General features: G+C 44.4%; 1 protein-coding gene across 7 annotated transcripts in view; it reads right to left on the minus strand.

Moving 5' to 3' along the window:
- The window catches only part of oxr1a (oxidation resistance 1a), a 244,486-nt gene that overhangs the window by 59,348 nt on the left and 169,552 nt on the right, over window positions 1-15,586 (minus strand). For 6 of the 7 annotated variants that reach the window (XR_004570270.1, XM_034228820.1, XM_034228824.1 and 3 more), the window contains one exon: window positions 2,436-2,518. Coding sequence is in view for 6 of the 7 variants with exons in the window: in XM_034228820.1 (XP_034084711.1) it covers window positions 2,436-2,518 (83 nt within the window). In the remaining variant the exon portion in view is untranslated. Of the gene's footprint in view, window positions 1-2,435; window positions 2,519-2,698; window positions 2,910-15,586 lie in introns of those variants that run through there. The other variant, XM_034228863.1, reaches the window with a different exon arrangement.

Genomic DNA, 15,586 nt, shown 5'->3' on the forward strand with positions numbered 1-15,586 from the left:
TTTGTCCCTTTTGTTTGTTTGTTTGTTCACCATGTAAAGCGGCCTTGGGTCCCTTGAAAGGCGCTATACAAATTTCATCTATTATTATTATTATCACGTCAGCCCTAGAAATAACATATAGGAACAATTCAATTTTTTCGATGTAGAGGTCATCTTTCTGGTTTTGGCCATTGGATATAAAAACAAACTGACTGTTACTCGTGGGCATAGAGTAGATGCCTTGTTATATAGCAAGCAGTAGAGAGGTGGCTGGGGATTCAGACATTATATGGTCAGTGTCTTCCGATCCCAGGGCCACTAAGATCAGGCCTACCAAAATGATAGCCCAAGCTATGAAACAGAAAGCAATAATGTCCTACAGAAGCCGTACAGAAACACAAGTTTGAATAGACCGGATATTCCCTTGACAGGTATCTTCTAGTCAAAACACCCTGTGGATCCCCAGAGTTACAACTGAAGTGTCTCTGTCCCTGGTTTGTAGATAAACCTGTGTGGCCTTCACTCTCAGTTCTTCAATTAGTTTGACTTTGATTGTCCGTCCTCTCAGTCTGTCGGTGGGAGGACGTGGCTCACCTCTGTGCCGCTCTTTGGCTCTCTCTGTCTTCATCTTTCTGTCTCCTCATCTATCTCCGTTGTTCCCACAGTCTTCAAACACTTCTTTAATTGGATGCAGGTCAGCCAATAGCTGGACTCTGCTGAATGGACTGGCGTTATCAGTGTCTAGGCAGATGGGTTGCAGCTGCTCAGGTTATTTCTCGTTTTCGAGAAGAAAAAAAAAGGGAGAGAGAAAGAAGCCTGTGTGTGTGGTAGAGGGGTGAGAAGGGGGAGGGAGATTGTATTGATAAGGCAGCGTTAGAAGTAAAACATTTTTTTTCCTGTGGGCGCTGGGCGATAGATTAAAACTGCTGGAGAGAGAAATAAGGAAACATCGCCGGCCGTCCCCTGGCATGGGAGATGAGTTTAAGATAAAGCCACTTCTCAATCACTGGGACAGTGGCGACCATGTGTCTCTCACGGCCTCAAGCCTCCTCGCTACGTGTTGTTGTAGCATGTCAGGCTACAGGAGACAATCATTGGCAGTGCTCGACCCATCCATCACACTAGCAGCAAACTAGTGGAGGAAAGAGCGAGGAAGAATTATGGCTGACAGGAACAGTATGGGATGCTGTGAGATTGAGATGTGAATCTTTTCCCCATTTTTAACAATAGAATTCTTCCCTGTTTTTCATAAACTTCAGCGTTTCTGTCCATCCTGCTGACTTTTTTCTGTATCAGGTCATATCAAGGCCATGACGCAGTGCTTTGGCTCTGACAAATGTCCTGTGGTAATGGTTTTGGTTGTTCAAGCCCAGGTCAGGTAAACAAGAACCTTGTCAATCAGCAGGTCTGGGATGACTGACAGCTTGGGGGGGCGGGGGACGTGGAGGTGATGTCTATGTTGCTGAGGCGATAACAGAGAAGCCTTCAGTGTTTCCTGGAGTTTGGGATAAAAGGAGTGGAATGTCACTGCTGTCCCTTCCTCTGTTCTCTCCCTTCACCTCTCTTTCCAGCAGACAGACAGACAGACAGACAGACAGACAGACAGACAGACAGACAGACAGACTGACAGATAGACAGACAGAGATGAGCCACAGCAATCCCACTCCCCGCTGTTGCCACGGAGAGAGAGGCGAAGGAAAGCAGTCTGACTGCTGCAGCTGGATTTGAGGGTCATTTGAAGAACACAACCAGGCGAAGCAGAGACAGGCTCCATTTTCAGCTCCCGCTAGGGAACCAGTGCCCTATCTCTCGTTCTCCCTCTCCCTCTCAATCGCCTCACCCCAGTTCCCCCCTTCTCCAACACAACAGCTAAATCAATAGAAATGACAACGCAGTTGGAAGGTCATTCGCGAGCACGGCGAGCACTGTGGTGGAATGCTCTCCGATACGTGGCTCAGAGAAGGAAAGGCAAACAAACACACTTTGTGCCAGCACTCCTGCCTGTCTGTCCTGATCTGATCCAGCGTGAGGAAACATACGGAGCTGCTACAGTTCCTCTCTCCTTCTTATACGTTAACATGCTAAATGAAGCTGAGTCTTATACTAATGCACAGTGTCTCTTGAAGAGAGGATGCATTATTTCCATAAGCTTTCTATGAACTACCTTGCATGCACACAAACACAGGGTCCTCCTCATGTAAACACTGGGAGGAAGAGGTACACGTGTTAGACTGGCAAAATCCACAAAATGCTTCTCCCCCTCGCCAATGAGCTACCAAGCATGGTCGGACACGGTGTCTTCACAACAACAACAGCTAGACTATTACTGGAGCTAGAGAAACACCATCAGCAGCAGCTGACACAGAAGCAGAAGCAGCAGCACAGTAGCAGAAAAGCATTAAAAACACATGAAGACAATTACACAGAAACAGCTTAGTGGCTTGCGCCGTACTCACAGAATATTCAATGGACCCTTTGGGTCTCTGGAACGACATACGCCTCCCATCCTTCTTCTCTGGAGTCTTCTTCTGGCCGGTATCTGAAAGCAAGCGAGGCAAGGTACGCATTACATTCATGTTCCTCTCTCCCCAGCTTGTCACAAGCTGCCGTTTCCCAGCCCCGTGGGTAGACAGCTCATTCGTCAACAGTGTGCGAGCCAGCCAGCCAGCCAGCGATGTGAGCTGTGTGCGCCGGACCAATTTCTCTCTCGCTTGCTCACCCTCTCTCTCGCTCTGCTCCTACACTGCTGCTCTCGCTCTCCCTACATCACACAGTCCTTCTCTCTCTCCTCCTGCTTCCTCCTTACAGTGCAATGACAGCCGTTGAGAGCCGTTCACCTTGCCTGCCTTCCTCCCCCTGTTGTCTCTCACGGCAGACAGAGACAAGGCTGACCTCCATCAGGGCACAGCCGCTCTGGAAGCCAGCCCGAGAGGAGGAGGAGGAGGACGGATTCAATTGGGAAGCGGGGGGGGTGCTAAAGCTAATAACTGAGAAGCAGGAAAGGGGGGGGGGGGCGAATGGAGGGTTCAGTTCTATGTGTTGGTTGGCTAATGGGGGAAAGTAGTATTGGGTAGTAGAGAGTGGAGATGTGGAGTTGGAGTGGTAGCTCTAATTGTTTAGGCATCAAGAAACTCAGAATTAACTACTTTTGAAGGAAGGACTTAAAAGGGAACGAAGGCAGGAGAAGGGGCGGAGAACAAAGGTCCAGGATAGATAGTTGGGAGAATCTAGGAAGTCATAGCATTCATATTTTATCTGAGTAAAATAAATATGGGAAATAATGGGCTTTGTGGGGGACAGAGGATAACTTAAACAGGGTGGATGTTGACGGATGACGATGGAGGAAGGTGAATGAAGAAGATGGGGGGCTGGGCGAGGCTGGGAGAATGTATGGAGATGAAGGCAAGAGGGTGGATGGAATATCGAAGCAACTAGATGAAAGCCAGAAGCAAAAGATAGGATGGGAGATGACATCAGGACGGCAGATAGCTTGCACATCTTCCGGCGCAAACTGAAAACTCATCTCTTTCGACTCCACTTCGAGCGATAGAATTATTAACGAAGCACTTTTATACTAATAAAGGACTGGCTTACCTAAAGCCAGTTGAGTAGCACTTGAAATGTTTGGCTCTATGAAACCTGATGTACTTATATGATTCTGTTTTCTTCAAGGTTGTGTCTTCCTGGTCGAATGTACTTATTGTAAGTCGCTTTGGATAAAAGCGTCAGCTAAATGCAATGTAATGTAATGTAATGTAAAAAAAGACTGGAAGGGTACTCTTGGGAAGGGAGAAGATCTTGAGATCCTGGTCTTTGACTCGGGGCTGAAAACAAGGAGCATGTGCGAGGGGTCTTGAAAAACAATGTACAAGACAGTTGGTTGAGGTGTAGGGTGTGGGGGCCAAGGAAGGATTTGATCGGAGGAGGTATTTGAGTTTAGGTGAAGGATTTATGTTCGACATATGTTGAAGCCATGGCCTCAGATGTCTCACTTAAACGGTTTTCTTTTGAAGGTGGTGATGCACAAGACTAATGAGTCCCTTTGTTATTGTCTTTCTCATCAGGCATCTCGGAGAGCTCCAACATGAGTCATACACGAGTGTTGCTATTTCCGGGGCTCAGGACTGCCTGGCAGAAATCGAGAGGGGGGGGGGGTAATCAGAGCTGCTTCAGGTGTGGATATCACTATAGTGAGGACGATACTGCTGGGATGGTCTTACAAATATCGATTTACTTCGGATGTTGTCAAATGAGCTGAGACACGACCAATCCTTCTGTATGTTCCTGTCGTTTAAATATCCTCTTTTTTTGGTTTGAACATTTTCAGTGCACATTTGTAAGGCTTTTGACTCATAGATTATTGTTTTACTGTTAAAGATCTGGGGGCTGTGTGGCAATATGACTAATACCCAAGGGACCTAGCTATCAGCTCTGATCATGTATAATCCGCAGAAAAAGAACGTGCATAGGAGCGCTAGCCATTATTAGCACGATGTGTTACATATTGATGATTGGGATGTTAGCCTTTGCAGACCATTAACATGCACACAAACCTATAAAACCCACTACAGGAAAGGGAAAACCCCAAAAGACATAATAGGGCCTCTTATAAAAATACTTGTATCCTATAAAAAAAAGCTATTATTATATTTGGTGCGGGAGCTTAAAATAGGACTTCCAATTATTTCTCAATCAGGTTTTCGAAGCATATAATTGGAATTGGTTTCTATGGCTTTACATTTGTTCTTCGGGCATTATTAATATAATATTGCTGCTTGTTAGTGAATAGCTAATCATGCTGCCGCCTGCTTCTACTCACTTCAGGGTGACTGAAGTTAAGATTATGTCTAATTATCATGCAATCTGTCAGAATTGGGTCTAACTGTGCTTGGGCTACTTTCTCAATATTCTTTTGTGTATTTTCTCAAAATAGAACCAATAGTCATATCCAGATTTATTACCGTTCATTCAATATTGTGGCGTTATCTCTGAGTTATTAGAATAGTTATAGATTCTGTCAACTCTGCCCAGCTAGTGCATCAAATAACCCTATGCACTATGAAATCTTGGGTAGGATTTGTGATGTAAAGGAACGCAATGGCTGCACAAACTGTGGGCGTGTGCCGAATCAATTATTCAGCATCCAAATGAAAACCTTGGCAGGATGATTACTTTCAGTGGGACAATAGAAACTGGGGCTGTGGATTGTGGATGATTGCGTTTGAGTTGCTATTTAGAGGCAATACGTCATAACTGTGTTTCCATGCTTTTCCTGTTATGAAATATAATCCACTGAGTCTGTGTTTAATTGCAGGTCACGCCAGTGTGGCAGACTGCCTGGATCAGGACTCGTTTTGTAAACAGCGGAGGTGTTGATCTGCTTAGTTAGTTGCAGGATTGCAAAGAACTGTGAAGTGCTTTTTCTGGAGCTTGACGGGCTTGCTGTAAACAGTAAAAATAGTGCAAGCTTAAAAGGGAGATAAGGCTAGAATGCCTACAACTCAAAATAATATAGATTGAGAGTAGGAGAGAGTGACAGTGAACTAGAAGGACAGAAAGAGAATAAAATATATGCATTAGCAGCTGCAGGGGTATATGCACATGGTGAGCCAGTGATTGGTCTAAAATTAAACCTCACCATGGTTGGTGGCGCAAGACATTTACATTTTATTCACACTTAAGAAACACACTGCAGCTCTTCAGATCTTCAGTAACAAAAGCTCTGGTTTCATCCCACTCCACAGGAAACCAGGAGCATCTGTTGTCTCTCAATAAGCCCTGCTTCTATAGAAGAAGGCATCTTCTTAAGTCCACAAATCCGAGCCCATTTCATTGGAATTTTCATTTTAGCATGTTGTTTCCGTCAATACAGAAACACATTTCCACTGTCATTTTCCCTGTCCTGATGCAGTCTTTGTTTTTGACCATAACTGTGAGTCACGTTGCACGTCACGCATCGAGACATGACGTAATGTGTTCAAAATGGCAGAATCTATAGGAAGAGGTGCGTGAAGTGATGAGCCTGTGGCCGATGCCTATTTAGATCAAGTAAAGCAGCTATCTGTGCCCAACAGCTCTGTGGAAAGATTTCTGACAGAGGACGGGCGAGGTCGCTAGTTATCCAATTTGTTGTTCAACCAAGTAAAACAACAGTGGGCACAGTGTAAGCCGTTTTACTGTTGTTGTTTCCCATAAAGGACATTTTACGTGTCTCATTAATGGGGCTGCATTACAAGTACATGGGGTCAGCTGTGAGAGGAGCTGTGTGACTCGCTCAGATACTGAAAGGAGTGGCTGTGTGGCAGGGAAAAACAAAGGCTGCCTCTCACCAATCTGGGATGTAAACAGTCACAAGAAGTCATGCCTATCTGTGCAACTTCAGAAAAAAATGCGTGACAAAAGCTACGTCTGAGGCGAGTCATGGCCCAGCATATTGTCTCATGAAAACACAACAGAAAAGAGAACCGCATATATCAGTGTGTGGTTTGGTCCTTGTTGGATGTTCACTTCAAAGTCTTCTAGAAAGGTTGACATTCACCTCTCAGCAGCTCCATGTTTGACATCTCTACGTGACATTAAAACTGTGATAAACCACCTGCTGAGTAACTTATCTCGGAAATAAAGCGTCTCGAGGACTGTAGAAATGATTGGTTATTTAAAAATCTTCAGAACATTTCTTTCTGTCCTTACTCACTTTTATAGGGGCCTTATTATGCTTATTAGGCCTTATTAGCAACTTATTATGAAGTTGATTGAGGGGGGGGGGGGGGGGGGGGGGGGGGGGGGGAGGGGCTTATGGATATACAGTGTTGAAGAGATGAGTCTTCAGGCGGGACTGGAACAGGGTGAGGGACTCAGACTCACGGAGGTCATGGGAGAGGGAGTTCCAGAGCTTCGGGGCTGCCACTTATGCCCCTTTCACACCAACGCGTTTTTGTCTCCGGCTCGGTAAATGCCGCAGAAACACATTAATAAACAATGAACCACGGCACTCTGGAGAAAAGTATAAGGTTGGAGAAGTCGTTATTTAATTTAATCTGGCTTCGTGTGATTAAAAGCAACACCATCATCGACCCGACGCAGTTCCCCGTTGTTGTTGTTGTTGTGAACGCCGTTGACGGTGACGTCATGACGCAGCAGCGGCAGCACCAGTCGGGCTCTGGGCGGTGTGAACAGAGCGGGAGCAGAAAAGGGAAACCGGAGCTGAACCAGAAAAGCTCCCGCTCGGAGCTAGAAAGGGAAAAGCGCTGGTGTGAAAGCCGCAAGAGAAGGCTCTATCCCCGAAGCTCCGGAGTTTGGCCTTGGGGGTGGAAAGCAAACCGGCTGAGGTGGATCTGATGGACCGGGGGGGTTGGTAGAGGATGAGGAGGTCAGTGAGGTAGGGGGGGGGGCCATATGGGGGAGGGCTTTGTTTGAGGACCAGGAGTTTGTAGTGGATGCGGTGAGAAACGGGAAGCCAGTGGAGTTCTTTGAGGACCGGGGTGATGTGATGCCATGATTTGGTGAAGGTGAGGAGTCTGGCGGCTGCGTTCTGCACACGCTGGAGTCTATTGAGGGATGTAGTGCTGATGCCGTAGAGGAATTAATTACAATAGTCGAGGCGGGAGGAGATGAAGGCGTGAATGAGTCGCTCAGCTGCAGGGCGAGTGAGAAAGGGACGGAGTTTGGCAATATTGCGGAGGTGGAAAAATGAGATTTTAACAACTTGGCGGATGTGGGGCTCGAGGGAGAGAGTGGGGTCAAATATTACTCCAAGGTTGCATGCCTGGGTGTATGGGGAAACAGGGGTGCCATCGATGGTGATTGTCAGGTTGGGGTTTTTGCTGAGGGTGGATTTGGAGCTGATGAGGAGGAGTTCAGTTTTATTGCTGTTGAGTTTGAGGAAGTTGCGTGAACATATAGGGCCCCTTTAATAAAGACACCAAAGAATGCTTTAGAAAATCCCTTAATCAACTAATTTGAGGCAGTAGCACACTGACGCGATTCCTTGAAAGGACATCACATTTGTGATATTGGGCTATATAAATAAACATTGATTGATTGATTGATTGATCACTATCAATAGCTTGGGAAACACAACACATCTCTTTCATGGCTGCAATTAATTGATGACCTTGGTAATTAAACTTTTACTACATAGCGGTGGTGGCGAAGTCCATAGGGACTTGGCTTGGCAACTGGAAGGTCACCAGTTCCAAGTCCCGGCAAGACCAAGTGCTACCGAGGTGTCCCTGAGCAAGGCACCATTCCCTACACTGCTCCCCGGGCGCCGTACATAAATGGCAGCACACTGCTCCTAACACTAGGATGGGTCAAATGCAGAGAAACAATTTCCCCACGAGGGATTAATAAAGTATATCAAAATCAAAACAAAACAAAAATCTAAAAAGAAACAAAGAAACATGTTATTATATGTAATTAAGTGACACATAAGCCATGCAAACCCTTGGGAATTGGCACACTTAGTAAATCCAACAGCTGCCAAGGCATGCGAGGAATCTGAATGATTTTCGACAAATGCAAATGCTAACGCTGTATTGAATTCTAACGCTGTGTTCTGCACCCGCGCAATCTGTTGAGTATGAATCATGGCTGCTAAATATATAGTTCCCCTGACTTTGTACACAGCCATGACAAACTGAAGCGGGCAGGGAATATGAGAGTCAACAACTCTCCCGACTAACATTCCCTCATGGTCGGATAAAATACCCAAGCAGCCAATTTCCCCCTGCTCCCTTGTTTCCCCTGCCTGCTCCCCAGATGTTATTTTTAGAAAAACCCTTAAACAGTAGGAGAAGCAAAAGCTCTGCACCACAGCCCCAGTGAACAGGTGGAGACTGTCTTAAACGTGGGAGGCAGGGAGGGAGTCAGTAGTAACTCCTGTTTACTTGGTTGTAAAAAAGAGTGGTACACAAATAGAGAGATATAATTAAATAGGCTTGCAACACAACCCCACCCTTGTGTGTTAGTAAAAACGTTATCAGCCATTTGTTGATTTGTTGACATTTGATTTCTTGTAATATATTTATTTCCTCGATTTAGAGAGCGATCTGGTCAAATGTTTCTCAATGTATTATATCATGATCAGAAGGAGATATTGGGATTAAATTGCAGAAGAAAATGTTATCAATAGTGGTGCACGGTAATTATCGGTCCGATATTAGGAATTATGACGTCATCCCGATAAACCTGATAAAAGTATTAATAGCCCCGATAATATACAATATATTTTTTGGGCAAAAAAAAAGAAAAAAAAATACTGCGGTGTGGGTGGATTGGGATGAGGGGCGCTTGTTTTTCCCTCGGCTCCTACCGTTTTGCCAGTACTGTGGTATTAGTGGTTTAGGAAGAGGGGAGTTTTTCACAAATCCAGCGCTCCCTAACTCATGCCTGACTGTGACGTAAACAGTGCTGGAATTGGGCCGGTACTCGCCGGTACGCAGTACCGGCACTTCTGGTTCTGACCCATGGAGTACCGGCACTTCTTGCTCAGTACCGGCATGCTGGCGGTACTCCGGTACTCATGCACCGTGCCAGTACTCAACACTCTCCCGCCGTTCTTATTATACATCCATATATATATATACAGCCGCCCGGTACTCAGTAGATGCGTCATGAGGTGCCGAACGGACATTCTCATCGCTCTCACCGCTGGAGTTTCACAGCGGCTGTCAGCTGTTTACTCCTGTCATTCAAACAGAACGTGCTGGAGAGGGGGCGGGGCTTATCTTCTCCATGTAAATACTGTGGTGGAAACGACTATGTCAAAATTAACCTATTTGACCGTGATTTAATAGTAATACACGTTTCAAAAATAATAATAATAATAATGCCGAAGTAACAACATACTGAAAACTGTTAGTAAAACCATGTTTTAATGCTTTACAATTTACATACCTAGATGCACGTGTGTTGTGTTTATGCAGTGCAACTCCCACCCAGTGGGTGGCTATGTAGAGTGATAGAACAGAGCAGGCACGCCCCCGAGAGAAGGAAAGTAAGTCACGTCACAAATTAGCATTTCTAAAATGTTAGCGTGGATTAATAAAAGTGCAAAAAGACAGCGGTTGTCGCCGGAAGAAACTTCAAATACAGAGAATGCTGTGCCTGTGTTGGAAATTGTGTCTGATGGGGAGCTTTCTTTGGTTGATCCTCCTGCTCCAAGTTCTAGTGCATTAGCATTAGCACTAGCTCCGCCGCCTCCTCCAGAGCCTCTAACGTTAGCTGCTGCTGGCGCAACTGCCACCACCAACACCGGGCAAAGCGATGCACCTGACTGCTGGACAACGGACCAGGTGCAATATTTTTGCAAGACCAATGCATGGCTCCTTCTTAAAGATAAGAAGCTAGGATGTCGGATATGCAGAGATGTCAAATCTTTGGGAATACACACTGGACAAGGACTGAAACTGTCAACTGAATGGGGTGAGTGTGCAGTGTCTCATTTCGGTGTTGACAAGGGCAAACAACAAGCTAGCCTGAGAAAAAAAATCAAAGAACATAAAGAATCACAAGCCCATGTAAAAGCTGCTGACATCCTTACATCTGCTTCACGTGAAACTATTCAACATCAAGTGCAGTCTATGCATAAATCTGAATTAGACACCACTATCAGAGTTTTTCGAACGGCATATCAAATTGGCAAACATAGCCGGCCATTCACAGACATGCCAATTGATTTGAATGTACAGAAACTGAATGGGCTGAACGTGGGCAGGGTTTTGCACTCCAATAAAACCTGTGGCGAAATCATCGACCACATAGCTCATGAGCTGAAGAAAAAAATGGCAAAAGACATTACAGAAAACCAAAGAAAACTGTGTTTTGGTCGATGAATCTACCACTATTAGTGGTAAAACGGTGCTTGTTGTGTGTCTACGCTCAGCATTAGCAGATGCTGAGCCCGAAACGTTTTTTTGGGAGCTGATCCAGTTGGATGGAACAACGGCTGATGACATCACAAAGGCGTTAATGGAGTGTCTTGGAAGAGATTTTAACGAGGACTTTTTAGGTCAGTGTTTCGTTTCTTTTGCATGTGATGGGGCTTCAGTCATGCTAGGGAAGAGAACAGGCGTTGCTACCCAGTTGTGTAGTAAATTCCCAAGCCTGTTTGTGTGGCACTGCTCCAATCATCGTCTAGAGCTGGCAGTTGGGGATGTGGTCAAGGAGGTCTCAGGGCTCAATCATTTCCAGATCTTTTTTGACAAACTCTATTCCTTGTTCCATGCCTCCCCCAAAAATCAGAGGCAGTTAGCGCAGTGTGCGCAAGCAGTCGGACAGCGTCTCCTGGTGATAGGGCGTGTTTTGTCCATCCGCTGGGTGGCTTCAAGTGAAAGGAGCGTCAGAGCAGTCTGGGAAAACTACCGAGTGCTTCATGATCACTTCACAAATGCTGCAAACGACACGAGCAGGGATTCCAGAGACAGAGCAAAGTACAAGGGCCTGGATGATGTGCTCACATCTGCAACGTTTGTCAGCAATCTGGGACTGATGTACGATGCGCTCACAGAGCTCAGCGACCTCTCTCGGCAACTCCAAAAAAGAGAGATGACACTGCCTACAGCAGATAGGCTCTTAACTCGAGAAATACGAGTTTTTGAATCCATGGTCACCATGCCTGGCCCACACATGACTACAGTTCATACAGCTCTAGCTGAGAAGTCCTTCAAGGGTGTTGCCCTGCGTGAGAATGGCAGGCTTGTACAGATTCATGCAGGTCAGTTTTTCCGCAGTATGGTAGAGAATCTGAGACACAGAATGACTTCCACAACCTCCTCTCATGTCAGCACAAGAGAAATCCCATTACATGGCCGGGAGGCCCGGGACAATCAGCTAATCCAGGACATGAAAGTTATCCATCCTGGAAGTTGGCCTGAAGAGGAGTTAGACGTACAGTATGGGGACGTAGAGGTGCTACGTTTGTGCGAAGTGCTGAAAGTGGACAGAAGAGAGACTGTTCAGGGCTTTCGCGAATACAAGGAAACCAGGGCATCCCGTACACCTGCTGCCATGGAGCCTCTACTGAAAGCAGTCCGAACCATCGCTGTCTCCACTAGTGAGTGTGAGCGGGCATTCAGCTGCATGAACGATATCCTTACTGCAAAAAGGAATGCTCTCTCTGTCAGCCGACTGTCCAGCCTGGTTTTCATTAAATGTAATGGACCATCACTAGGACAGTTCAATCCGGAACAGTATGTGAGGTCCTGGCTGGCAAAGGGAAGGAGAAGTGCTGATGAAAGAGCCTGTCCAGCTCCAGCCCCTGATACTGATGTCCCCAAGGCCTTCTGGAGCCTTTTCTAACAATGTGAAGTATATTGCAAAGCAGCTCACCCAGTGAGAAGACTTTTGGCATAATGTGCCGATTTGTACAGATCCTGGAGATAGAAGGACTTCAGACCAACCAGGGAGTTATCTGATCAGCTTGGTGTTCAATGTAACTCTTTACCATGGCTCAGACTTTGTTACTTGCAGTTACATTTCTCATTTTAGATTGTGCAAATTTTGCATTTGTTTTTACATGTTCTTTGTTCATGCTCTTTATCATTTTTCTGAGTTGGAAAGTTAGATTGCATCATAGTTTACTTTATACATATTTGTATTCTTCAGTGGTGAAGTATATTGCAAAGCAGCTCAGCCATGTGAGAAGACTTTTGGCACTTTTTCGTTTTTCGTTTTCTGAGTTGGAAAGTTAGATTGCATTCAAAATGTACAGAAATACTTAATTTTGTTAAAGCTTTTTATAAAAAATGCTTCTGACCAGAGCTTTGTTTCCTTGTCATTAATGTTGAACACCACCAGAGGGGCTCTCACCTGAAAGGTCTCTGCTTCATGTGTCTTCAGCAGAAGATCTAGACTTTGATTGCTATATTTTCAGTTAATATTGACCTTACTGAGCTTTAGCCATATCCGCTGCCTATCATAAAAAATGTTAAGTACAGTGAACCTTTCTAAAATATACAGTAGTAAAGAGACAAACCCACCAGCATTATAGTAGCCAAATTCTTGTTTGTGGGCTGTATATATAAAATTGACTTGAAAAAGTTGCTGATTTTAGAGTACTGGCACCTTTTTCATTCCAATTCAAGCACTGGACGTAAATGGTGTGCGGCCGTGAAGCCAGGACAGTAAACAAACATGTCGTCGGTAGTATGGGACTATTTCAAAGTTTCAGAGTTAGATAGTTCGCTTGCTATTTGTATTAACAAATCCAATGCAGAAGTTCCACGAGGAGGGAAAAAGCCAACGAGCTATAATACTTCCAACCTGATTAGTCACCTGAAACATCGCCATCGCTACGATGGTGTGTTAAAAGCGTACGAAGACGCCTGCGCTGCTAAACTAGCGGCGAATCCAAAGCCAGCTGCAAAGGCACCGGGGCTTTTACCTATCGAGGCTTTTGAAAAAGGCAATACTCAAAAAAATACTCAATTATATTTATTTGGGAAAATAAATATGGTCACTTTGAAGAGTCAAAACTGTTCTTGGCTTTGTTTTGTTCATAGTAGTAATGCTCATGTCATTTGCTCACTACTAGTCTTTTTTTTACCACCAGGTGTGCAAAAACTACAGGTACATTTAATATATATATTATATTATTATCGGTATCGGTCTTGAGAAGCAGGAAGTTATCGGTATCGGTTTCAAAAAACCAATATCGTGCATCCCTAGTTATCAATACATACTGTAAACTCCTACTGGTTTAAGATTAATCAGGTGAAAATGCCCAGAGACAATAGTCATGCTAGCGATTCTGTGACACTATGTGTGGGCATGGATTTGAGCTAAATGCTAAAATGTTGTATTTCACTATCTTAGTGTAGCGTGTTACCTAGTGCTGTAGCGACGCGTCGACGACTTCAAAATATCGTCGACGACATATTTCCGCATCGACGCACACACGTGGGTCACCCAAAGCAACAAGCAGTTCGCAATCGCACTTCAAACACAATGGAGACTGAAACGGCTACCACCTCCTCCTCACAGGATTGCGCACGAAGCCCCCAAACGAAAACATCTCGCCCTAGGTCTTCAAAAGCATGGGAATATTTGAAAGTTAGTCCAAAACGCAAAGATATATATTTATATCTCACTGAGACTGCTGCATAGCCTAGCAGAAGCAGCAGCTAGCTGTGGTGGCTACCATTAGCAGCTAGCATTTGCTCTCCGATTTTTACATAAAAATGGAATTATGGATTATAAATTCAATCATTTTTTTATACATAGACGTTAAAAACCTATGGATTAACCGATTCAGCCGCGTTTTTTCTCATTTTAATGCCATTGAACACGTCTTTTGATCAGATTGACAGCTACGGTGGTGAGACGATCTCCCTAGAAGCTCTGTGAAGGTACGTGTTGTGATGACTGTATTTGCTTCCCCTGTCGCGAGTCCGGATCACTCAGTGATGATACTATATACCTACATAATCTGTGGAGTCTCAGCTTTAATCGGATATATTGTATGTGCAGCTACGATAAGTAATAAGGGTACTTTTATCTTGAGTTCTGTGCCAATGTCCGTTAGCATTTTTCGCTCAGGGGTCATTTAGATGCTTCTTATGAGACTTGTGTTTTGTTTTGGTAAACATGGTTTGTATCGTCAATTAGCTGAGATTATTTCCGTTAATCTGGTATAACACATTAATAGGTTCTTAAATATTAAGATCCCCTGAGACATAGTATCGTGACATTTTTTTTTTTTTACATTACGTTTTTTTTACATTACGTTTTTTATGAATTGAACAACAGAAAAATAATCGTTAGATTAGTCGACTAATCGATCAAATAATCGCCCGATTAATCGTTTTAAAAATAATCGTTTCCCCCCAGCACTAGTGTTACCTAGGGCTGTCCCGAATACCATTTTTCGGACTCCGGATAGTCGGTAGTAATAGAGTGGCGAAGTCCCTCCCCTTCCGGGGGACCACCATGGGACCTTATTTCGGAAAAATTATGTATTGAAGTCAATGGAAAGAGAAAGATTATCTTTTGATCCTGTTTGAATTGTGCAACGAATTACACATATGATGTCAATTTAAAAGAAAATGTTATCCCATGGGGCGGAAGTAGATGGGCGTGACTTCGCCACTCTATCAGCAGCGAATATTCGGCCCGCCCGCGCGTATTTCGGTTTATTCATGGCAGTCATTTTGTTATTCTACAGTAGCCTATTGTTGTTTTATAGTTATTTGTTAATGTATACAACCCAATTTGTGCTCTTTGAAATTGAAAAGGATATTGCATTGTGTTTGTTAGTTTCGTTGCAGTTGTATATGTCTTAAGCGTAATTTGGCATGGCTTCCTATTTTTTAAGGGCATGCTTTTATTTTGAAGGAGAGTTAGCCCTGTTGACAGGAAGTTGTTGTTGCTATGGAAACAACGTGACGGAGATAAAGACGGAGAAAGTAAACGATAACGTTTATGGTTAAGTGTTAGCACCCCCCGAAGAGGCACAAGCTCTTACGTTGATATTGGAGATTTCAATAAATTCAATCAAAAAACGAAAAAGGAAAAAAAATCGAATAACGAAATTAAAACCCGAATAGTACTCCAACGAACGAATATTCGGATACAGCCCTAGTGTTAACATGCTAATATTTGCTCAAAA

The sequence above is a fragment of the Gymnodraco acuticeps genome, unplaced genomic scaffold (assembly GCF_902827175.1).
Source record: "Gymnodraco acuticeps unplaced genomic scaffold, fGymAcu1.1, whole genome shotgun sequence".
In the NCBI taxonomy this organism is placed as follows: Eukaryota; Metazoa; Chordata; class Actinopteri; order Perciformes; family Bathydraconidae; genus Gymnodraco; species Gymnodraco acuticeps.